The sequence below is a fragment of the Prionailurus bengalensis genome, chromosome D1, assembly GCF_016509475.1.
Source record: "Prionailurus bengalensis isolate Pbe53 chromosome D1, Fcat_Pben_1.1_paternal_pri, whole genome shotgun sequence".
Taxonomy (NCBI): domain Eukaryota; kingdom Metazoa; phylum Chordata; class Mammalia; order Carnivora; family Felidae; genus Prionailurus; species Prionailurus bengalensis.
In genome coordinates this window covers 100,893,968-100,920,844 of record NC_057346.1, presented here as the reverse complement: position 1 = coordinate 100,920,844, position 26,877 = coordinate 100,893,968, and the positions used below count along the sequence as shown (strand labels likewise).

At 37.5% G+C, this 26,877-nt stretch overlaps 2 protein-coding genes across 2 annotated transcripts; both read right to left on the bottom strand.

The window, feature by feature from the left end:
• Positions 1 to 12,806: 12,806 nt before the first annotated feature.
• Positions 12,807 to 13,676, bottom strand: LOC122482714 (olfactory receptor 4A47-like). Its single transcript, XM_043579013.1, has one exon. The coding sequence runs from the start codon at positions 13,674 to 13,676 to the stop codon at positions 12,807 to 12,809; it is 870 nt and encodes a 289-aa protein (XP_043434948.1).
• Positions 13,677 to 22,954: 9,278 nt separating this feature from the next.
• Positions 22,955 to 23,899, bottom strand: LOC122484318 (olfactory receptor 4A47-like). The gene has a single exon (XM_043582282.1). The coding sequence runs from the start codon at positions 23,882 to 23,884 to the stop codon at positions 22,955 to 22,957; it is 930 nt and encodes a 309-aa protein (XP_043438217.1). The 5' UTR covers positions 23,885 to 23,899.
• Between the last annotated feature and the right edge of the window lie 2,978 nt (positions 23,900 to 26,877).

Genomic DNA, 26,877 nt, shown 5'->3' with positions numbered 1-26,877 from the left:
AAATCTCAAATCTCCTCATATTGATCTGTAGACTCAAGGCAATTCTCAACAAATCCCACTAAGTTGTGTGTGTGTGTGTGTGTGTGTGTGTGTGTGTAAAAATTAACAAGCTGATTCAAAAATTTATATAGAAAGGTCAAATAACTAGAATAGCCAAAATTAATTTTGAAAAGAATAATTTTAAGAACTTGTACTATCTGCTTTCTAGACTCAATATACAGTATTGGAAAAAAGATACATATGAGATCAATGAAATGGAGAAGTTTACAGACAGACCCTCATATTTAATGACTTATGACAAATGCACAGAGGCAATTCAGGATAGAAATGATAGTTTTTTCAACAAATGGCTCTGCAATAATAAGATACCTATTTGCAAAAAGTGAACTTTTGATCAATAACTCAAACCATAAATAAAATTTAATCCAAAATGGCTCACCAAGTTAAATGTTTAACCTAAAACTATAGGACTTCTCAATGTGAACATCAGAGATGTTTGTGACCTTAAATCAGGCAAAGATTTCCTAGGTATGACAATAAAACCATGTTTAAATTTTAAAAAATGATAAATTGGATTCCATAGCACAGAAATTCTGCACTTCAGAAAATATTTTAAAGAAAATGAGTCACTTCTCCCAAGCCTTACAGAAAAGAAGTATTCTGGAGGTGCCTGACTGGCTGGTTCAGTGGGTAGTGCAAACCACTCTTGATCTCAGGGTTGTGAGTTCAAGCCCCACATTGGGCATAGAGCTTGCTTTAAAAAAGGGTGGGGACAGGAAGATGGTGACGTATGAGGATGCTGGGCTCACCTTGTCCTGCTGATTGTGTAGATTCCACCCACATTGGCCTAAATAACCCAGAAAACTGCCAGAAGACTAGCAGAACAAACTCCCTGGAGCTAAGCATAGACAAGAGGCCCACAGAAGAGGGTAGGAAGGGCAGAGAGGTGGTGCGTGCTACACGGACTGGCAGGAGGGAGCAGGGGCGGTGGAGAGGCAGTCCAACTGGCAAAGCAGAGCCCCCAAAGTCTGGAATGCAAAAGCAGAAGGTCCGGACTCTGTGAGTTCTGACAGCCAGCAGGACGTAACATCTGGAATGTTAAAAGTCAACATCTCTGCTGTCAGAGAGCAGGGAGGGCGAGAGGATACCAGGAGGGAGAGTTGTTGAGCCCCAAAAGGACAGAGCTCGGCTGGGGAACAAAGGGACTGACAAGCGCCATTTCCCTCTCCATCCCCCAGTTGAAATTCCAAAGGGAAGCAGTTCCCCTCACCAACTTGCCTACACCACGCAAACACTCAACACTGTGCTTCTGTGGATCCATCCCTCTCCCGGGCCTGCCTCCCTCCCGGTGCTGCAGGGCCCCTCCCCCAGGGGACCACCAACAGCAAAGCGAGCTACGCCTGCCCCTCCCACCTCTGTACACCTTGCAGATCCACCCCAGCTAATATGCCCTTGGCCAGATCCCATCAAAGTAGCACAAGCCTGGCAGTGTGGAAGCAGCCCAGACAGGGGCCACACCACTCCACAGTGAGTCCTGCCCCTGGGAGAGGGGAAGATAAGGTACACACTAGTCTGACTATGGCCCCAGCAGTGGGCTTGGGTCAGACATCAGTTCTGACTGGAGCCACACCCACCAACAAAATTTCTCTGGACAACACAGAGGAGGCGCCCTGCAGTTTGGAGCTACCACAGGCACTAGCCAAAATGACGAAACAGAAAAATGCACCTCAAAAGAAACTCCAGGAAGTAGTGACAGCTAACAAATTGATCAAAACCTATTTAAGAAATTAGAATAATTTAGAATAATAGAATAATAGAATAATTTAGAATAATAGTCATAAAATTAATCACTGGGCTTGAAAACAGCATAGAGGACAGCAGAGAATCTATTGCTACAGAGATCAAGGAACTAAAAAACAGTCATGAGGAACTAAAAAATGCTATAAATAAGGTGCCAAATAAAATGGAGGTGGCCATAGCATGGAATGAAGAGGCAGAGGAGAGAATAGGTGAATTAGAAGATAAAATTATGGAAAAAGAGGAAGCTGAGAAAAAGAGAAATAATAAAGTCCAGGAGTATGAGGGGAGAGTTAGAGAACTAAGTGATGCAATCAAACGGAACAATATCCCTATCATAGGAATTCCAGAAGAAGAAGAGAGAGAGAGAAAGGGGCTGAAGGTGTACTTTAACAAATCAGAGCTGAGAACTTCCCTGATCTGGGGAAGGAAATAGGCATTGAAATCCAAGAGGCACAGAAAACTCCCTTCAGACATAACTTGAATCGATCTTCTGCATGACATATCATAGTGAAACTGGCAAAATACAAGGATAAATAGGGAATTCTGAAAGCATCTAGTGATAAACAGGCTCTAACTTATAAAGGGAGACCCATAAGACTAGTGGCAGACCTATCTACTGAAACTTGGCAGGCCAGAAAACAATGGCAGGAAATCTTCAATGTGATGAACAGAAAAAATATGCAGCCAAGAATCCTTTATCCAGCAAGTCTGTCATTCAGAATAGAAGGAGAGATAAAGGTTTTCCCAAACAAACAAAAACTGAAGGAATTCATCACCACTAAACCAGCCCTACAAGAGATCCTAAGGGGGACTCTGTGAGTGAAATGTTGCAAGGACTACAAAGTACCAGAGACATCACTACAGGCATGAAACCTACAGACATCACAATGACTCTAAACCCACATCTTTCAATAATAACACTGAATGTAAATGGACTAAATGCTCCAACCAAAAGACATAAGGTATCAGAATGGATAAAAAAACAAGACCCATCTATTTGCTGTCTACAAGAGACTCATTTTAGACCTGAGAACACCTTCAGATTGAAAGTGAGGGGATGGAGAACTATCTCTCATGCTACTAGAAGTCAAAAGAAAGCTGGAGTAGCCAAACTTATATCAGACAAACTAGACGTTTTTTTTTTTGAAATTTATTGTCAAATTGGTTTCCATACAACACCCAGTGCTCATCCCAAAAGGTGCCCTCCCCAATATCCATCCCTCCCCTCCCTCCCACCCCCCATCAACCCTCAGTTTATTCTCAGTTTTTAAGAGTCTCTTATGCTTTGGCTCTCTCCCACTCTAACCTCTTTTTTTTTCCTTCCCCTCCCCTATGGGTTTCTGTTAAGTTTCTCAGGATCCACATAAGAGTGAAAACATATGGTATCTGTCTTTCTCTGTATGGCTTATTTCACTTAGCATAACACTCTCCAGTTCCACCCATATTGCTACAAAGGGCCATATGTCATTCTTTCTCATTGCCACATAGTACTCCACTGTGTATATAAACCACAATTTCTTTATCCATTCATCAGTTGATGGACATTTAGGCTCTTTCCATAATTTGGCTATTGTTGATAGTGCTGCTATAAACATTGGGGTACAAGTGCCCCTATGCATCAGTACTCCTGTATCCCTTGGGTAAATTCCTAGCACTGCTACTGTTGGGTCATAGGGTAGGTCTATTTTTAACTTTTTGAGGAACTTCCACACTGTTTTCCAGAGTGGCTGCAACAATTTGCATTCCCACCAACAGTGCAAGAGGGTTCCCGTTTCTCCACATCCTCTCCAGCATCTATAGTCTCCTGATTTGTTCATTTTAGCCACTCTGACTGGCGTGAGGTGGTATCTGAGTGTGGTTTTGATTTGTATTTCCCTGATGAGGAGCGATGTTGAGCATCTTTTCATGTGCCTGTTGGCCCTCTGGATGTCTTCTTTAGAGAAGTGTCTATTCATGTTTTCTGCCCATTTCTTCACCGGATTATTTGTTTTTCGGGTGTGGAGTTTGGTGAGCTCTTTATAGATTTTGGATACTAGCCCTTCAGACAAACTAGACTTTAAATTAAAGGTTGTAATAAGAGTTGAAGAAGAGCATTATATAATAATTACAGGGTCTATCCATCAAGAAGAACTAACAATTATAAATGTCTATGCGCCGAATACGGGAGCCCCCAAATATATAAAACAACTAACTACTCACAAACATAAGCAACCTTATTGACAAGAATGTGGTATTGCAGGGGACTTTAACACTCCACTTACAGAAATGGATAGATCATCTAGACACAGCATCAATAAAGAAACCAGGGCCCTGAATGATACATTGGATCAGATGAACTTGACAGATATATTTAGAACTCTGCATCCCAAAGCAACAGAATATACTTTCTTCTTGAGTGCACATGGAATATTCCCCAAATAGATCACATACTGGGTCACAAAACAGCCCTTCATAAGTATACAAGAATTGAGATCATACGATGCACACTTTCAGACCACAATGCTATGAAACTTGAAATCAACCACAGGAAAAAGTCTGGAAAACCTCCAAAAGCATGGAGGTTAAAGAACACCCTACTAAATAATGAATGGGTCAACCAGGAAATTAGAGAAGAAATTAAAAAATATATGGAAACAAATGAAAATGAAAATGCAACAATCCAAACGCTTTGGGATGCAGCAAAGGCAGTCCTGAGAGGAAAATACATTGCAATCCAGGCCTATCTCAAGAAACAAGAAAAATCCCAAATACAAAATCTAACAGCGCACCAAAGGAAATAGAAGCAGAACAGCAAAGGCAGCCTAAACCCAGCAGAAGAAGAGAAATAATAAAGATCAGAGCAGAAATAAACAATATAGAATCTAAAAAAAAACTGTAGAGCAGATCAATGAAACCAAGAGTTGGTTTTTTGAAAAAATAAACAGAATTGATAAACCTCGAGCCAGGCTTCTCAAAAAGAAAAGGGAGATGACCCAAATAGATAAAATCATGAATGAAAATGGAATTATTACAACCAATCCCTCAGAAATACAAGCAATTATCAGGGAATATTATGAAAAATTATATGCCAACAAACTGGACAACCTGGAAAAAATGAACAAATTCCTAACACCCACACACTTCCAAAACTCAAACAGGAAGAAATAGCAAACGTGAACAGACCCATAACCAGCGAAGAAACTGAATCAGTTATCAAAAATCTCCCAGCAAATAAGAGTCCAGGACCAGACGGCTTCCCTGGGGAATTCTACCAGACATTTAAGGCAGAGATAATACTGATCGTTCTCAAGCTGTCCCAAAAAACAGAAAGGGAAGGAAAACTTCCAGACTCATTCTATGAATCCAGCATTACTTTGATTCCCAAACCAGACAGAGACCCAGCAAAAAAGGAGAACTACAGGCCAAAATCCCTGATGAATATGGATGCAAAAATTCTCAACAAGATACTAGCGAATCGAATTCAACAGCATATAAAAAGAATTATTCACCATGATCAAGTGGGATTCATTCCTGGCCTCCAGGGCTGGTTCAATATTCGCAAATCAATCAATGTGATACATCACATTAATAAAAGAAAAGATAAGAACCATATGATCCTGTCAATCGATGCAGAAAAAGCATTTGACAAAATTCAGCATCCTTTCTTAATAAAAACGCTCGAGAAAGTCAGGATAGAAGGAACATACTTAAACACCATAAAAATCATTTAAGAAAAGCCCACAGTTAACATCATACTCAATGGGGAAAAACTGAGCTTCCCCCTGAATTCAGGAACACTACAGAGATGTCCACTCTCACCGCTGTTGTTTCACATAGTGTTGGAAGTTCTAGCATCAGCAATCAGACAAAAGGAAATCAAAGGCATCAAAATTGGCAAAGATGAAGTCAAGCTTTCATTTTTTTCAGATGACATGATACTATACATGAGAAAGCTGATAGACTCCACCAAAAGTCTGCTAGAATTGACACATGAATTCAGCAAAGTCTCAGGATACAAAATCAGTGTACAGAAATCAGTTGCATTCTTATACACTAATAATGAAGCAACAGAAAGACAAATAAAGAAACTGATCCCATTCACTACTGCACCAAGAATCATAAAGTATCTAGGAATAAACCTAACCAAAGATGTAAAAGATCTGTACACTGAAAACTATAGAAAGCTTATGAAAGAAATTGAAGAAGATACAAAGAAATGGAAAAACATTCTATCCTCAAGGATTGGAAGAATAAATATTGTGAAAATGTCAATACTACCCAAAGCTATCTACACATTCAATGCAATCCGAATCAAAATTTCACCAGCATTCTTCTCAAAGCTAGAACAAGCAATCCTAAAATTTGTATGGAACCACAAAAGACCCCAAATAGCCAAGTAATATGAAGAAGACCAAAGCAGGAGGCATCACAATCCTAGACTTTAGCCTCTACTACAAAGCTGTCATCATCAAGACAGCATGGTATTGGCACAAAAACAGACACATAGACCAATGGAATAGAATAGAGGCTCCAGAATTGGACCCAAAAAAGTATGGCCAACTAATCTTTGATAAAACATGAAAGAATATCCAATGGAAAAAAGGCAGTCTCTTTAACAAATGGTGCTGGGAGAACTGGACAGCAACATGCAGAAGGATGAAACTAGACCACTTTCTTACCCCATTCACAAAAGTAAACTCAAAATTGATGAAGGACCTGAATGTGAGACAGGAAACCATCAAAACCCTAGAGGAGAAAGCAGGAAAAGACCTCTCTGACCTCAGCCGCAGCAATTTCTTACTTGACACATCTCCAAAGGCAAGGGAATTAAAAGCAAAAATGAACTATTGGGACCTCATGAAGATAAAAATCTTCTGCACTACAAAGGAAACATTCAAAAAACTCAAAGGCAACCAACGGAATGGGAAAAGATATTTGCAAATGACATATCGGATAAAGGGCTAGTATTCCAAATCTATAAAGAACTCACCAAACGCTACACCCGAAAAACAAACAATCCAGTGAAGAAATGAATGGACACTTCTCTAAAGAAGACTTTCAATTGGCCAACAGGCACATGAAAAGATGCTCAACATCGCTCCTCATCAGGGAAATACAAATCAAAACCACACTCAGATACCACCTCACGCCAGTCAGAGTGGCTAAAATGAACAAATCAGGAGACTATAGATGCTGGCGAGGATGTGGAGAACCGGGAACCCTCTTGCACTGTTGATGGGAATGCAAACTGGTGCAGTCACTCTGGAAAACAGTGTGGAGGTTCCTCAAAAAATTAAAAATAGATCTATCCTATGACCCAGCAATAGCACTGCTAGGAATTTACCCAAGGGTACAGGAGTGCTGATGCATAGGGAAACTTGTAGAATGCATTGGGCATTCTACCCCAATGTTTATAGCAGCACTATCAACAATAGCCAAATTATGGAAAGAGCCTAAATGTCCATCAACTGACAAATGGATAAAGAAGATGTGGTTTATATATACAATGGAATACTACCTGGTAATGAGAAAGAATGAAACATGGCCTTTTGTAGCAACGTGGATGAAACTGGAGCGTGTTATGCTAAGTGAAATAAGTCATACAGAGAGAGACAGATACCATATGTTTTCACTCTTATGTGGATCCTGAGAAACTTAACAGAAGACCATAGGGGGAGGGAAAAGGAGAGGAAAAGTTAGAGAGGTTGGAAGGCAAACCATAAGAGACTCTTAAAAACTGAGAATAAACTGAGGGTTGATGGGGGAGTGGGAGGGATGGGAAAGTGGGTGATGGGCATTGAGGAGGGCACCTGTTGGGAGGAGAACTGGGTGTTGTATGGAAACCAATTTGGTAATAAGTTTATTTTTAAAAAATGAAAAGACAAGAACAGACTGCAAGAAAACATTTGCAAATTATATATCTGAACAACGGCTTGTTTTCAAAACCCATAAAGAACTCTCAACTTTCAAGAATAATAAACAACTCAGCATATAATAGTCCAAAGAACTGAGCAGACATTTCACCAAAGAAGATACATAAGTGGCAAAACAGTACATGAAAACTGTCCAAAATCATTAACTATTCAGGAAATACAAAGCAAAACCACAACAAGGTATCACTACTGACCTATTCAAAGGACAGAATTAAAAACTTGACAATACCAGGTTCTGACAAAGGTAGAGAAAACCTAGAAATGTTATTCTCTGCTGGTAATATGCTACCCTTTGGAAAACAGTTTAAAAGTGTTTTATGAAATTATACACTCACCATAAGACCCATCTTGCCTGCTCTTACGAACGTATCCAATTGTAATGGAACTTACATTCATGCAAAAACCCATACATGAATATTTATAGTAGTTTCACTCATAATTTCAAATATCTGAAAATAACCCAATACCTCTCAACCAAAAAAGGGATAAACAAACCCTCATATATCCATAAGATGGAATAGTACTCAGCAATAAAAATCAATGAACTGCTGATAAACACAGTGATATCCATAAATCTTAAATGCATAATAGTAAGAGAAAGAAGCCAGATTGAAAAGACTACATACTGGACATGATCTTATATATAAAGAACCCTAAATGTTCCACCAAAAACTGTTAGAACTAATAAACAAATTCAATGAAGTTGCAAAATCCAAAATCAATATACAAAATCCAGCTGCAGGGGCACCTGCGTGGCTCAGTCGGTTAAGCATCTGACTTCGGCTCAGGTCATGATCTCATGGTTCATGGGTTCGAGCCCCGCATCGGGCTTTGTGCTGACAGCTCAGAGCCTGGAGTCTGCTTCGGATTTTGTGTCTCTGTCTGTCCCTCTCCTGCTCACGCTCTGTCTCTCTCTGTCTCTCAAAAATAAATAAATCTAAAAAAATTTTTTTAATAAAAAAAATTTTTAAAAATCCCGTTGCATTATACATACTAGCAATTAACCATCCAAAAACCAAATTAAGAAAATCCCATTTATAATGCCATCAAAAAGAATAAAATACTTAGGAATAAATTTAACCAAGGAAATGAATAATTTGCTCCCTTAAAATGATATGACATTGATGAAGAAATTAAAGATACAAATAAAAGGAAAGATATCCTGTGTTCATGGATTGAAAGAATAAATATTATTTAAATGTCCATACTATCCAAGTTAATCTGCAGATTCAATACAATCCCTATCAAAACTCCAATGGCAATTTTCACAGAAACTGAAAAAAAAATTATAAAATTCAGAAAGAACCCCAAAGACCCCATGTAGCCAAAACAATCTTGAGAAAGAAAAAAGCTAGAGACATCACAAAATATATTACAAAATTACGGTAATCAAGAGTATAGTTCTGGCATTAAAACAGGTATGCAGACCCATGGAATAGAAAAGAAAGCTCAGAAATAATTACATGTATATACAGTCAATTGATCTTTGAAAACGGGGCCGAGAACATACTGTGGAGAAAGGAAAGTTACTTTGTTATGCTTGGAAAACTGGATATCAATATGCAAAAGAATGAAATTGGACCTGAGCTATTGTTTGAACATTTGTATTCCCCAAAACTCATATTTTCAAATCCTAATGTCCAATGTAATGGTATTAGGAGGTGTGCCTTTGGGAGGTGATTAGATCATGAGGGCAGAGCTCTCATGAATGAAATTAACCCTTATAAAAGAAGCTTGTTGGTGAGGCTGTAGAAAAGGTGAAACCTTTATAAACTGTTGGTGGGAATGTAAATTGGTGCAATCACTGTGAAAAACACTATGGAAATTCCTAAAATAATTAAAAGTAGGACTATTCCTATGATATAGCAATCCTACCTCTAGGTATATATATATCCAAAGGAAATGATATCAGTATCTTGAGATATCTGCACCCCCATGCTCATTGAAGAGTTATTCACAATAGCCAAGATACAAAAACAACCCAAGTGTCTGTTAATGATGAAGAGACAAAGAAATGAGGCATATATAAACAGTGGAATATTATTCAGTCATAAAAAGGGAAATTCTGCCTTTTGAGACATGGATGAACCTGGAGGACGTTAAGTGAAACAAGCCACGTTAAGTGAAATAAGCCAGATACATAAAGGCAAACACTATATGACCTCATTTATATGTGGAAGCAAAAAAAAAAGTCAAATTTATAGAGGCAGAGGGGAAAATGTTGATTGCCAGGGACAAGGAGTCGGCAAAATGATGTTCAAAAACTAGAAACTTTCAGTTATAAGATGAATAAATTCTGAGGATCTAATATACAGCATGGTGTCTCTGGTTAATAATACTCTTATTATTTACTTGAAATTTGCTAAGAGTACATTTTAAGTGGTCTTACCATTTAAAAAAAAAGAAAAAATATGTGAGGTAATAGATGTGTTCATGAGTTTGATTGTGGTAACCGCTTCACAATGTGTACATATATCAAATCATCACATATTGCATCTTAAATCTATACAATTTCAATCAGTCAATTAAACCTCAATAAAGGTAGAAGAAAAAAGGACTCTATCTGGATGATTCAATTCATATGACATTCTGGAAAAGATAGAACAATAGGGATAGAAATAGATCAGAATTGGCCAGGATCTAGAGGCTAGAGTAGAAGGGGCCTACAAAGATACATGGAGAAATGTTTTTGGTGATGAAACATTCACATACTGATGGTGATGGTGTTTACCATACCATACATAACTGTATGTATTTGTCAAAACTTGGGGGAACGTAGACTAAAAAGGATGAAATATGTACTATGAAGATTATATCTTATTTAAAAGTGGGGAAAAAACATTTTCTACACTGAAACAACAGACACTTGGAAAACATAATATAAGATTCTATTTGCAAAAGAGCATAAAAGAAATTTACTCAAAAAGACTACATTTACAAAGAAACACACTAGGTCTATATGAACATCAAAGAAGGTTTGTTAAATGAAAAGACCTACCCAGTTTTTGGATGAGAATTCTCAATTCTCTAAAGATATTAGCTCTTTCTAAATCAAATTGCATTGAAAATATTAATTAAACTTAGTTTTTACCAGAGTAACCTACTAAATTTTTATGTTAAAACATAAATATGAAAGAATAGACACAGTTCTGATAAGAAATAGTATGGAGTACTAGGCTTGTCAGATATCAAGGTGTCTTATAAATTAAGTGCAATTACATTGTATCTTAAATGGCACATGAATGAAAAAAATGGAAAATAACAGAGTCTTAATTGGATCTAAGCATATGCCATATTTTAGAATACAAACTTAGGATATCAAAGCAATGGGGGAAAAGAAGGATACATCTGTACAAATACCTAGAAAAATAAATACAATTTAATCTCTAGTAACTCCTTACATCAAAATGTAGATGGATCAAAAAATTCAATGTAAAATATATGATCACAAAACAATGAAAAAGTTAAACGTTGGAAAGCATGTGGAAGAATATTTTAACACTGAAATAGTGAAAGATGTTCTGAGCAAGATACAAAAGCCAAAGACATTATTAAGAGATTTGATTATATAAATGTAATAATATTTCTACGTGACCAAAAATATTCTGCATGCTATAATAATATCCAAACTGAATCATATCCAAATTGAATATACACATACAATGGTGAAAGGGATAGCTTCTTCACTGTATGACTAAATCACACAAATCCACATGGAAAAGATCAGCAATCAAATAAAGCAGGTAAAAGTCATTAATATATAATTCACAAAAGAATAATATAATAATTTTAAACATATGAATAGATGCTCAAGTTCAATTATAGTTACTGAATTTCAATTAAAGTAATGAAACACAAGTCCTTTAATCAGATTCTAAAATACCATAAATGTTTGTCAAGCACTGGTTGATGAGAATGTGCACAAAAAGGTGTTTTCTAGACCAAGGGAAGTAGTGTAATTTGGTCCAAGCTCATGGATGATATTTGGGCAATAACTCCATTATCAACGATTTCAAATACACATAACAAATGATGGAACAATTCCACTTCTAAAACTCATACTTGAAAATTTTCACAAAGACAGAGTTATTGACCATAGAAAAAGGCTCAGGAACGTGAAAAGGACTGGAAACACTAATTTTACTGTATCTTTATAGAGAAGTTTTAGGCAGTATGAGGAACCTGAGAATGAATTACATCTATAGACTGATACGGAAAGATCTTCAGAGGCTGAGTAGTAAGTACACAAGTTATACACAGAGACATAAACACAAACACATATATGGAAATATGATTTTATTAGCAAAGATTATTAATTGAGAAGTCTTAGAAACAATGATACTCTTAGTATACTGATTACATATAGAACAGGGAGACTACAGTGAGAGATGGGGAGGATGTTTATTCCATACTATGTCCCCTTAGTATGGATTCTATTTTTAATGTTTATTATTATCTACTATACTTTCAAATATATATTAAAATGTTGGGGCACCTGGATGGTTTAGTTGTTTAAGTGTCCTACCCATGATTTCAGCTCAGGTCATGATCTTGTGATTCATGAGATAGAGCTCTGTGTAGGGCTTTGCACTGACAGCAAGGAGGCTGTAGGGGGTTCTCTCTCTGTCCCCCCACCTCCACTCTCCTCTCTCTCTCTCTCTCTCTCTCTCTCTCTCTCTCTCATAAAATGAATAAATAAACTTTTTTAAAGTAACTATTATATTAAAATCTCGTATGTAATGGAAAGAAATTAAATAGAGAAGAAAGTCTATATAGCAACAAATATTTTAACAATGAAAAGAATATAAATAAAAGACAAGAAACTGAATAGAAATAAAATTAAGAATGAAAATAAGAGTAATAAAAGTAAATGGAGCAACTAATTATGAATTAGCGTAACTCTGTATTTCACTTATGTTTTCATTGCAGATTATTTATTGACTCCAACTGTAAATGCATTTACAGTAAAAAGGACTTCAACACTTGAGAAGACTGGCCCTAATGCTAAGTTACTCCCTTCATGAGGGATGATACACTCACTTACTACTTCATGTGCACATTCTCCTCCACAGCTGCATTATAGCATTTGTCATCTCAGAATTTCTCAGAGTGTAGATCAGGGGGTTCAGCATGGGGGTTATGACTGTATAAAACACTCAATGATTTGTCAACGGGGAAGGTCTTAGCAGGTCTCACGTACATGAAAATACATGGCACAAAGAAGAAGACCACCACAGTGATGTGGGAACCACAGGTCTGGAGGGCTTTCTGCCTCCCTTCCAGACTAAGGTTCTTTAGAGAGTGCAAGATGACACCATAAGAGATGAGCAAGAGCACAAACACAATTGTGCACATCATCCCTCCGTTGGCCACCACCAACAGGCCAATGACACATGTGTCAGTACAGGCAAGTCTCAGTAAGGGGTACATTTCACAGATGAAATGATCAATGACATTGGGACCACAGAATGGGAGACTATAAATCGTGCTAACTTGAATGGCTGAATGCAGAAAACCTCCAACCCAGGACCCTACCAGCAGCACAACACACACCTCTTGCCTCATGACAACCAAATAACACAAGGGCTTACAGATGGCCACACAGCGGTCATAAGCCATCACCAGCAGAAGAATGACCTCTGATCCACCGAAAAGGTGCTCTGTAAATAGCTGGGTCATACAAGATTGGAAGGATATGGAGTTTTTCCCAAATAACAAGTCTGAAATCAATCTGGGGGAAATGCAAGATGAATAAGTGACATCCATAAAAGATAAGTTAGCAAGAAACAAGTACATAGGGGAGCCCAGGGTCTTACTGACAGCTAGAGTCACCACAATGAGCAGGTTGCCCACCACGGTCAAAATATAGAAGAGCAAGAATATAATAAAAAGGACCTTGTGTTCCTTTCCATCCTGTGTGAGGCCCAAGAGGACAAAGTGGGTTACATTGTTTCTGGATGCCATCCAGTCTGCATAGGAGCTGACTTCTCACATTAGAAGCAGGTGATCTACAAAACAAGGCGGGGAGGGGGGGGACACTTAAATGCATTATAAGATTAATTTTTTATTGATTAATTCAATTAAAGAATGTAGAAGGACTACCTGTTTGTGTGGAGTGTTTCATAGATGCTGCGGTTTCCAAGTTGAATAAGCCATGCTTTCATATACTCAGTGATAAATACATAATAATCACATCAATTTAATAAAAATATTATGAAAAGGGTTACACAATACAAAGGTCGTGGGTAAGAATATATCAACCAAGTAGTAAATGCAATCAGAGAAGTCTTCCCGGAGAAAACAAGGCTTTAACTGACTTTTAAAGGGAAAATGGAAGGACAAGAAAAGAGAACAAGGGAATTCACGACAAGATGCACAGTTTATAAAGTCACAAAAGTAAAATACTTGAGACCGATTTAAGGTAATTGACATATTCAAATTGAATGGATCAAATTAGGAATGGAAGGTCACTTCCCTGGTTGGATATGCCCCATTTTCCTGACCAATAAATGTGGAAGCATTCCACTATCGTGTCTCTCCCTTAACTTCATATATGCAACATCTCCAACTTTGGACATCTCCAATTGGGTATCAGTTCAGGACTTATAAAACCAATTTTTTACTTTTCAGCAACAAACATAGGTGGTCCCCACCTCATTAAATGGAATCATCTTCCACGTCATTGCTCAGACAAAAACCATCACAGTGCCCTTCTTGTTTTCTTGCTCTTATATCGCATATTGATCTCTTCAACAAATCTTTAACCTCCTTTAAAATATATCACAAATTTGGGGCACCGGTGGGGGGGAGCTCAGTCAGTTAAGCATACAACTTCAGCTCAGGTCATGATCTCACAGTTTGTGAGTTCAAGCCTCACGTAGGGCTCTGTGCTGGCAGCTTGGAGCCTGGAGCCTGCTTCAGATTCTGTGTCTCCCACTCTCTCTCTGCCCTCCCCAACGCGCTCTCTCTCTCTCTCTCTCTCTCTGTCTCTGTCTCTGTCTCTCTCTCTCAATAATAAATAAACATTTAAAAATATATGTATATATCACAAATTTAATCATTTCCCTCCCCTTCCCTCTTCTTATGGCCCACCACACTAGCCTTGTCCCTCCCCTTTCATTCTGGCTTCCATCAATTGGCTCTCTTGATGCAACTTAAATTTTTTTTTTTTTTAACGTTTATTTATTTTTGGGACAGAGAGAGACAGAGCATGAACGGGGGAGGGGCAGAGAGAGAGGGAGACACAGAATCGGAAACAGGCTCCAGGCTCTGAGCCATCATCAGCCCAGAGCCCGACGCGGGGCCCGAACTCCCGGACCGCGAGATCGTGACCTGGCTGAAGTCGGACGCTTAACCGACTGCGCCACCCAGGCGCCCCTCTTGATGCAACTTAAAAATGATCCTTTTTAAATATGATTCTGGTCTATTACTCCACTGCTTACAATGCCTACAGTGGATTCCAATCACACACTCACAACTTAATGAATCACAGTTCATCTTACAGTAACAGGAATTATAATCCCCATTTCACAGTTAAACAAACTGAGGCTCATCAGATCATCTAATTTATTTTCCCAAGGTCACCCATTTTTAAGTGATAAAATTAGAATTGGAATGAAAGTTTTCTTTATCTCCAAGTGATCTCACTTTTACATAATAAAGATAGTCAAACACAATTACAAAAGCTGGTTTCGACTATTTACTGTTAGTCTTATCTTGTGAAGGCAAATCCACAATCTGAAGGAACACTTTTTACTCATTTCCAACCACCTGGATTTCCTCTGTCATCCAGTTTGACAAGAGAGGACAAAAAGTTGCATTATTACGTGAGGATATATTTTATTTCAATCAATTGTCTATCCATTTTCTCTGTAGAGTCTCCTTCTTATTCAGAAGGTTGTTTTTATTTGCACTGTAGATTGCATCCTAGGAATTTCATGGTCTACACAGAAAAACAAAAATTGATCGCATTAGGATAAAAAGACAAGGATCCTCTTATCCTTACATAAGGAGAGAGCCACCAGCCATTTCCCAAGGAGACCTTCTCAGGTAATTTCTTTCCCACTAATTTCTAAATAGAAAATACCATTCAGCTAGTGAGTCCTTATCATTCTATAGTATTGGTTTGGGCATAATAGTTGACTTGAAATTTGAGAGACACTCTTGTACTTTTTCTTAAGCAATATTTTAAGCCTAAGAAGGACCTCCTGAAAATTTTATCAGTTCTAGCATCTTCTGCCCCATACAGGCAAAGATAACTGGACATTTCATCCCTTCTGACCACATTCCTCCTTAAATTATAGGATTGGAAAGTGTCCAAGACTGATTCTTGCTTAATTACATAATTCACTCAGATTTTCGCAAAAGTTTGAAAGCACATCTAAACGTAAGATACTACTAGACTAAATCACATAATGAAGGCCTATAAGATATAACATGGAGCAAAAACAAAACAAAACAAAAAAAGCTTTAAAACCATTATGAGACCTTTGCCAGTCAAGAATAAAATTTCAGCCATTATTTTGTTCCAGTAAAGATTAATTTATCATATATTTCCCCACTTGTCGTATAATGTTTTTCCTTCACTTTATTTAATACTCAATTAACTCTGCCTAGAAGTGTTGTTACATATTTTAAATATTTATTCATAAATTTTAATGTAATCACTATTCAAGTTTTTTTGTTTAAGTATTTTTCTTATATGGAGCAACTCTTTAATGATAGGAAATGTACTAAGAGTGAGGATCCAGCAATTAACGATGGGAAAAATCATGTATAAGGTCCTTCCGGAATGAAGTCTATATTCTCATAATAAAGTCAGACAGTAAATAAGGGGACAATTTAGTAAGCTAATTACAGTCTTCATCAGTGCTAATAAGAGAGCAAACAGGGTACTCAGAATTCTACTATGGAGGTGACCAGGGAAGGCCTTTCTTTAAAGTTGATGCTTAAGCTGAGATCCACAGGATAGAAAGCGGCTACCATCAGAAAAACTGTTATAGTAAAATTTAGTAAAAATTAAGTAAGCAAAATAACCTCATGTCACTAAAAATGTCACAGGGATTTTTATCCCAGTGCCATGTTGAAAAGGAGGGGTATCATGGGCACTTTCATCTTGTTCCTGATTGGGAAAGCTTTCAACATTTCCCCGTTGAGTGTGATGTTACCTGTGGATCAGTCATACGTGGCCTTTCTTATGTTGAGGTACATTCCTTCTACACCCAATTTGTTGGGAGTTTTCTGGTTTTGGTTGTTCTGTTCTGTTTTGTTTTGTTTTCACAGAAAGACGCTGAATTTCTGTGCTACCAATGACAACCCAGAGAGGGAATTAAGACAATACTTCCATTTACAATAGCTTCAAAGAGAGCAAAGTACTTGAGAATAAACTTAAACAAGGAAGCAAAAGTTTTGTACAATGAAAAACTACAAAATGTTGCTGAAAAATATTCTAGAAGACACAAATAAATGGCAAGAACTGATGTGGCTCATGTTATTAAGATGTTAACGCTACCTAAAGTAATCTACATTTTGAATGCAATCCCTATCAAAATTTAAAAAAAAAAAGTTTTTTGTTGAAATAAATAAATCCATCCTAAGATTCTGGTGGAAACTCAATGCAGCCAAGATAACCTTGGGAAACAAACAAACAGTTTAGGACTTCCTGGTTCTAAAACTTATTACAAAGCTACAGTAATCGAAACAGTATGATGTTGGCATAAAGATGGACATAACAATGAAATAAAATACAGAGCCTATAAACTTTTCATATGTCTTCAAATGATTGTCAACAGGTGACAAGAACATTCATGGGGAGAGGACAGGTGGTTAAAAAAAATGGTGCTGTGAAACTGGATATCCACAAAAAAAAAAAAATAAAACTGAACCCTTAATGCACAGCATATACAAAAATTAACTTAAAATGGAACAAAGACCTCAACTACTAGACAGAACTATGAGACTCTTGGAAGAAAACGTGAAAGAAAAATTCATAACTTTGGGTTTGGTCATGATATCACAGTTTGTGAGTTCGAGTCTCACATGAGTGGCTGCAAGGACAAAGCCTCTCACACATGCTACCTGAAAGAGGAAGCCATATCCCAGTCACTCATGATGATGTCATAGTACAGGGGTTTGCAGATGGCCACATGGATGCTCAGCAAAGACTTAAGTCGTGTATTTCCTGACAGAGATGGTTTTGTTACAGCAAAAGTGCCAGTGCCTGAGAGCGCAGAGCATGCTTGGGATTCTCTCTCTCCTCCTCTCTCTGCCCCTCCCCCACTTGCTCTCTCTCCATCTCAAAGTAAATAAATAAACATTAAAAAATTTTTTTTTAATGAGAAAAGGACTTCAGTAGACATTTCTCCAGAAGAGACGCATGAATGCCCTATAAGCACATGAAAAGATGTGCTTACATTACATTAATCATTTTCCTTAGGAAAGGTACTTCAAAACCATCGTGCAATACCATTTCACATCCAACGGGAGAGCTATTACCAAAAAAATGTAATGATAACAACACATGTAAGAAAGTGGAGAAATGGGAACAACCATGCATTCTGGTGGGAATGTAAAATGATGTAGCTGCTATGGAAAATGTTATGGTAGTTCCTAAAAAATTAAGCAAAAAATTATTATATGATCCACAATTGGGGTATATACACAAAATCATAGAAACCACAGTCTCAGACAGATATTTCTATATCTATATTCATGGCACTATAATTCATAATAGACAGAAAGTAGAAGCAGCCAAAGTGTCTACTGACAGATAAATGTATGAACAGTGTGAGGTTTATGTACACAACGGGTTATTATTCACCCTTAAAAATGAAGGAAATTCTGACACATGCTAACACATACATTCACTTATTAAGTGAAAAAAGTCACAAAAAGACAATTTAACGTATGATTCCACTTACATATGGTGCTTACAGTAGCCAAATTCATAGACAGAAAGTAAGTAGAATGGTATCTTCTAAGGCCCAGAGAAAGGGAAATAGAGAATTAATGTTTAATGAGTGGGGAATTTCAATCTGGGAAGATGAAAAAGCTTTGGAGGCAGATGGTGCTTGTGTTTGCATAACCAAGATGAATTAACTTAACTAACCATCATGACAATGTGAATTAACTCAACACCCCTGAACTATGCACTTACAAATGGCTAATACTGCAAGTTTGTTATTTGTATTTTACTACAAGTTAAAAACTAAGTGTAAAAACTAAGTTGACTTCATTAAAAGGTGCATGATGTCAACACAAAGCACAGCACAATAGCAAGAGTACATGCAGAACTCTTTGGCTTTACGTACACCTCTTTATTTTTTTTATTTTTTTTTATTTTTTTTAATGTTTATTTATTTTTGAGACAGAGAGAGACAGAGCATGAATGGGGGAGGGGCAGAGAGAGGGAGACACAGAATCGGAAGCAGGCTCCAGGCTCTGAGCCATCAGCCCAGAGCCTGACGTGGGGCTCGAACTCACGAACCATGAGATTGTGACCTGAGCTGAAGTCGGACGCTCAACCGACTGAGCCACCCAGGCGCCCCACATACACCTCTTTAGAAAGTAGTATGTCATTCAACAACAAAGCTAGTAAATGAAAATCTCCAGAGCTGTGTCCTGATAATCTGCATTTACAAGAACTCTAATTCGGATAGTACGTTAAACTTTGACAATCAATTAGACATACATAAGTCTAAATACGCTATTTTTACAATGATAAATAATTTCCTGCCTGGACCTTTCCTCACAGTGCCTATATGTGAAAATAAACATACTTGGGACAAATAGTGTTCATGTGCCTCTGCACCACAGAAAGTATCTTCTTATCTCTTTTCCATTAAAGAGACCAACATTTAATAAAGTTACGGATATCTCTCAGTTACCTTTTTTCCTCCAGAACTTCCTCACGGCATTTTTCACCTCCAAATTTCTGAGTGCACAGGTTTAAGAAGTTTAACAAGGGAGTTACTGTGGTATACAACCCAGCCACAACTTGATCAGTGGAAAAGGTGGTGATTGGGTGCAAATATATAAATATATGGACACAATACTAAGACCACCACAGTGACGTGAGGGACACAGGTGGACATGGCTTTGTGTCTCCTCTTGAAGCTATAGGTCTTCAGGGAGCAAGAGTAGTAGAAGATGACCACCTATGAGACCATCAAGAAGAAAACGTTAACAGGTCAATGAACCCACTGTCGACAGCAACAAAGAGACCAAGGGTACGATTGGGTCCATGCAGACAACTTTCAAAAATGGGTTTACATCACACACAAATGGTCTATGACATTGGGGCCACACACACACAGCCGCGCTGTGAAGAGGACCTGAATGGCTGCTGAGACAAAGTCTCTAGCACATGCCACCTGAAAGAGGAAGCCATATCCCTGTCACTCGTGATGATGTCATGGTGCTGGGGTTTGCAGATGGCCACATGGATGCTCAGCAAAGACATAAGGCATGTACTTCCTCAAAGAGATGGTTTTCTTACAGAAAAGTGCCAGGCAGCATTTCAGGGGTCATGGAGGATGAACAGCAGACTTCTAGAAGGGATAAGTCATACAGGTGGAAAATGGAAGCAGTACCCAATGTTAAATGTCAAGACCTGGTGGGGGATAACAGTTCTCAGCACTCGGAAGAGGTAAATTTCCTTAATCTTCTCTAATTGAATCTTCTTGAAAATCATAACTGACTTTTGTTTTATAACTATGCTATTTTAAACCTGTTTAACTTCATTGTAAACTTATTGTAATGTTAAACTTGTATTATCTTATTTAAATGTAAACTTACTATTTCATTTTAAACTTGATTTGGAAATGTAAATATGCAAAACTAGACATAATTCTGAAAAAGCATATTAAGGAGGGACTGCTGGTCTCATCACATATCAAAATGTGTCATTGTATCAAAGCAACTATATTTCATATCAACTGGGACATGAATAAAGAGATCAATGAAACAGAATTGATTCTTGAATTGGATACAAACATATATGGGGCTTAGGAATATAATATCAGGATTTCAAGTCAATGGGAAAAAGAAAAATATGCAACTATTAAAAAAATCTTAAATTTTAGAAAATCCACTAAAATTCTCTCTTTTCAACTCATAGATCAAAATAAATTCCAAATGCAACAAAAGTTCTAATGCATGATACATAACCTCAAAAATACTTTAAAAATTAAGTGCTCAAATATAGTTGAAGAATATTTTGGTATGAACAAAGAGTCTTTAAAAAAAATCCTTATTGGATTTAAAAGAAAACATTGGGCACCTGAGTGGCTCAGTCAGTTAAGCATCCGACTTTGGCCCAGGTCATGATCTCACAGCTAGTGAATTTGAGCCCCACACTGTGCTCTGTGCTGACAGCTCAGAGCCTGGAGCCTGCTTCGGATTCTGTGTTTCCCTCTCTCTCTGCCCCTTCCCTGCTCAAGCTCTGTCTCTGTCTCTCTCTCTCACAAATAAGTAAACATTAAAAAAATGTTTTTAAAGAAAACATCATTACACACCAAAAGCGTTCTACAGAGTATACAGAAGCTACAAACACACCAGTAGTCAGAAAGATAATACTTACATTCACAATAGTAAAAGGGATCCTTTCTTAGAATGTAATCAGTAAGAATCAGTATGGAAATGAGCAACAATTGAATGAAATAGGTAACGGTATTAATAGATGATTCCCAGAAAAAGAAATACTAACCATATTCAATATCTGGAAAGATAAACAATAAGAAAGATTACAATTTAGTCAGATTGTTCTATGCCACAAATATTCGTCAGCTACAGGTGGTTAAGAATGTGGACTGAAGTACCCTCACAGACGGTGAGCATCAGTGTAGCTACTGGGGCAATCTCTAGGACGGCACTTTGGCGATACCTATGAATATCGACATTTAACTATGTGATCATTGTTTCAAATACATATCTCAACAATTCCACTCCTAAGAACTCATACTTGCACTTATTCACAAGCATACAATTATAGCAAACTTCTTTGTCAAAAAAACAAGGTTAGTAAAAACATGAACAGGAATGGATATATTTATTTTAGTATATGTTAATAAGTAAGGTGCAGTACAAGAAAAACTAAGAGAACTCTATGGACTAGTATGCAATATCTTCAAGATGTTGCAAATGATTTCACTTATACGTGGAATTTAAAAAAAAACAAAAACAAAAACAAAAACAAAAACCAGGAACAAACTCACGCATACAGAGAACAAACTGGCAGTTGCCAGAGTTGAGGGGGATGGAGGGATAGGCAAAATGGGTGAAGGAGATAAAGGGTACAGAGTTTCACTTATAAAATAATTACATCACAAGAATGAAAAGTATAGCATAGGGAACACATCCAATATGTTGTAGCAACTTGTTATGTTAACCAGATGGAAGCTACAATGATCATAATGAGCATTTCTTAGTGTACATGATAGTTCAGTCGCTATGTTGTGTACCCGAAACTAGGATAATATTGTAGGACAATTTTTCAACTGAAAAATCAAAAATAAACAAAACTATCCTAAACTTAAAAGTTTATTTTAAAAAAAGTAAGTTGATAGTAAAAACAAATATTTAAATACACAGAGAAAAATTTGCATACATAAATACAAATGATGTTAATACCTCAAGAGGCTTAAGAAACAGATTAAGTGACTTCCTCTGGGGAAAGAGGAATAGAGACCGTGTTGAGAGATGAGTAGGTAATTTATTCACATTTTATCCCATTATGTAAGGTGTTCTCTTTTACTATTCATTATTATCCATTACACATCAATTTTCTTGTAAAAATAAAAGTGTTACACAAAATATTTTGCAGATAAGGCAACAGAAATTTACTGAACAAGACAGTCTATATATCATTAACATTATAATTATCATAATGAAAAGAATTACCTGAAATAACAAGAATATAACTAAAATATTACTAAGTATCAAAAAAATTAAAAAACATAAATTGATTGAAAATTAACCATAAAAATTTACTAAATAATCACGTATTGTTGATACCTTGCTATGAAGGTATTGCACCTTTCTAAATGAAGCAATCTCCAAGGGATAATGGACTATAGATTCTACCAGGGAGGGAAATTGTTATTAAAGCACAATTATCCAGTTCATACTTTAAAAATAATTAAGTTCTTTGAACAAGGGAACTCAGAATCATTTTAAAAAGACATCTGCATTCTTATAAAATGGCATCCAATGTCAAATAATTCTCTTCATGGTGGATAATGCACTTATACACCAACTGATACGACATTTCTCATCCAGAGCTTCTTCATCGCATTTGTCATCTCAGAATTTCTCAGAGTATAGATCAGGGGGTTCAGCATAGGGGTTATAACTGTAAAAAACACACTCACTGATTTGTCAATGGGGAAGGTCTTAGCAGGTCTCACGTACATGAAAATACATGGCACAAAGAAGAAGACCACCACAGTGATGTGGGAACCACAGGTCTGGAGGGCTTTCCGCCTCCCTTCCAGACTAAGGTTCTTTAGAGAGTGCAAGATGACACCATAAGAGATGAGCAAGAGCACAAACACAATTGTGCACATCATCCCTCCGTTGGCCACCACTAACAGGCCAATGACATATGTGTCAGTACAGGCAAGTCTCAGTAAGGGGTACATTTCACAGATGAAATGATCAATGACATTGGGACCACAGAATGGGAGACTATAAATCGTGCTAACTTGAATAGCTGAATGCAGAAAACCTCCAACCCAGGACCCTACCAGCAGCACAACACACACCTCTTGCCTCATGACAACCAAATAACGCAAGGGCTTACAGATGGCCACATAGCGGTCATAAGCCATCACCAGCAGAAGAATGACCTCTGATCCACCGAAAAGGTGCTCTGTAAATAGCTGGGTCATACAAGATTGGAAGGATATGGTATTTTCCCCAAAGAACAAGTCCGAAATCAATCTGGGGGAAATGCAAGATGAATAAGTGACATCCATAAAAGATAAGTTAGCAAGAAACAAGTACATAGGAGAGCCCAGCGTCTTACTGACAGCTATAGTCACCACAATGAGCAGGTTGCCCACCACCGTCAAAATATAGAAGAGCAAGAATATAACAAACAGAAACTTCTGTTCCTTTCCATCCTGTGTGAGGCCCAGGAGGACAAAGAAAGTTACGTTGTTCTTTGATTCCATCCAGTCTGTATAGGACCTGATTCACATATTAGATGTAGGTTTCCTAGAAAACAAGGAGGGAAACTTAAATGCATAATAAGATTAATCTTTTATTGATTCATCAATTTAAAAAAAGTAGAAGACTACCTGTTTGTGTGGAGTATTTCACTGATGCTGTGATTCCCAAGTTAAATAAGCCATGGTTTCCTACACTCTGAAAGAGCATACATAATGATCGCCAATGTAATAAGTGACACACAGTGTAGGAATATATCAGTCAAAGAGCAATCAATGAAGACATGTCAGAGGAAGCAATGCTTTAGCTGAGTTATCTAAAGCAAAAGTAGAAGGACAAAAAAGGAGGACAAGAGAATTCCACGGAAAGGTGCACAGTTCATGTCACAAGACTGAAATACTTGAGAACCATGTAAGATAACTGGCATATTCAAAGTGAGGGGATCAAATTTGGAATGGAAGGTCACCACCCTAGAGTGTCTCATCCCTCTTTATTAGGGTCTTTGGTTGGATATCCCCCTTTTTCTGACCAATAAATGTGAAAGCATTCCACTCTTATGTCTCCCCTTAATTTTTAAACTTCACATATGCAACATCTCTAACTTTGGACATCTCCAATAGGATATCAATTCTGTACTTATAAAACTAAATTTTTCATTTTTCACCATAAGTCCAGTGTTCCACAATTCATTAAATGTCATTGCTCAGACAAGAAATATCACAGTGCCTTTATGTCTTCCTTATCTTCATGTCACATATTGATACCTTTAACAAATGCCATTAGTGCCCTTTAAAACATATCACAAATTTGATCATTTCCCTTCCCTCCCCACTTCTCCTGGCCCACTCCATTGGTTTCCTGCCACATCCCTCCCCTTGTACTCTAGCCTCCATCAGTACATTCTGCTCATGCAGCCCAATTGATCCTTTTTAAATCAGATTCTGACCTATCACTCCACAGCTCACAATGTCTACAGTGGATACCAATCACACACTCACAACTCAATGAATCACAGTTCATGTAACCATAAGATGAGCTATAATTCCCAGTTCACAGGTGAACAAACTGAGGCTCAGATCACCTAGTTAATTTTCCCAAGGTCAGCCATTTTTAAATGATTAAACCAGAATCGGAATCAAAGTTTGCTTCATCTAAAGATGATCTCACTTTTACATAATAAAGAGAGTCACACAATTGCAAAGGCTGGTTTCCAGGACTTACTTTTAGTCTTAACTTGTGAAAGCAGGTCTACAATCTGAAGGAACGCTTTCTACTCATTCCCAGCAACCTGGATTTCTTCTGTCATCCAGTTTGACAAGAGAGGGCAAAAGCTGCCTTATTACTTGAGGATATATTTTATTTCATTCAGCTGTCTATCCGTTTTCTCCATAAGGTCTCCTGGTTATTCAGAAGGTTGCTTTTAAATTTTAGATCACTTCCTAGGAATTCCATGGTCCACAGAGAAAACAAAAATTTATCACATTAGGATAATATATCAAAAAGGTAGTGAACTAACTATCCTTATGTAAGAAAAATAGCCACCAGCCATCTCCCATTTTTCTCAAGCAATTTCTTTGCTTCTAATTTCTAAATAGAAAAATACCATTCAACAGCTTAGTCATCCTCACTCTATAGTGTTGGTTTGGTCAGATTGGCCGACTTGATATTTTAAAGAGACATGCTTGGGCTTCTCCTTAGGTAATGCTTTAAGCCTAACAAAAACGTCCTCAAAAATGTGGATCAGTTGTTAAGAGCATAGCCTCTTCTTCCCCATGCAGGCAACCATCACTGGACATTTTATTCCTTCTAACCACATTCCTCATTAAGTCCTACAATTGGAAAGCTGCCAACACTGATTCTTGCTTAATTAAATTCACTGGGAATTTCCACAAAAACTTAAAAAAATACCTATATAAAGATACTATTAGGCCAAATCACATAATGAGGGTCAGAAAGATGTGACACAAACAAAACAAAACAAAACAAAACAAAACAAAACAAAACAAAACAGCTTTAGAACCATTGTAAGACTACTGCCAGTCAAGAATAAAATTTCAAGCCAGTCATTTTGTTTTAGGAAAGATTAATTTATCATATATTTCCCCACTTGCCATAGCAAGTTTTTCTTTCCATTAATATTCAACTTATGCTGCCTTGAAGTGTGGTTAGATGCTATAGATATTTATTCACAGATTTAGACATAACAACTATTTATTCAATTAGTAATTTTTTTTCAAGTTGGACCTCCTATTTATTGCTAGGAACCATGCTGTAAGTGAGGACACAGCAATTAATGAAATACGGGAAAGAATTATGCAACAGGTCCTTCCTGCTTGGACCTTACATTCTCATAGCAGAGTCAGGAAGTGAATAAGGGGACAATTTAGTAAGCTAATTAAAGTCTTCATCAGTGCTAATAAGAGACCAAACAGGGTACTCAGGGAGAATTCTACTATGGAGAAGGTGACCAGGGGAAGGCCTTTATTCAAATTGAATGATTGATCTGAGATCCACAGGATAGAAAATGGCTACCATCAGAAAAATTGTTACAAGCAGTAAAATTAAGAAACATTACAAGCAATCTGTTCTCACTTTACTGATGGCATGACCTATAAGTAGAAATGCTGACAATTTCACAGGGATTTTTATTCCAGTGCTATTTTGAAAAGGAGAGGTGAGCGTGGGCACTCTGATCTTTTTTTTTTTTTTAACGTTTATTTATTTTTGAGACAGAGAGAGACAGAGCATGAACGCGGGAGGGGCAGAGACAGAGCGAGACACAGAATGTGAAGCAGGCTCCAGGCTCTGAGCCATCAGCCCAGAGCCCGACATGGGGCTCGAACTCACGGACCGTGAGATCGTGACCTGAGTTGAAGTCGGACGCTTAACTGACTGAGCCACCCAGGGGCCCCTGATCATCTTGATTGTAGTGGGAAAGCTTTCAATCTTGCCCTGGTGAGTGTGATGTTACCGTGCATTGCTCATATATGGCCTCAAT

Bases quoted from the DNA above. Each gene is read 5' to 3' on its own strand.
- LOC122482714 (XM_043579013.1), bottom strand. From the start codon at position 13,676: ATGGCATCCAGAAACAATGTAACCCACTTTGTCCTCTTGGGCCTCACA.
- LOC122484318 (XM_043582282.1), bottom strand. From the start codon at position 23,884: ATGGAATCAAAGAACAACGTAACTTTCTTTGTCCTCCTGGGCCTCACA.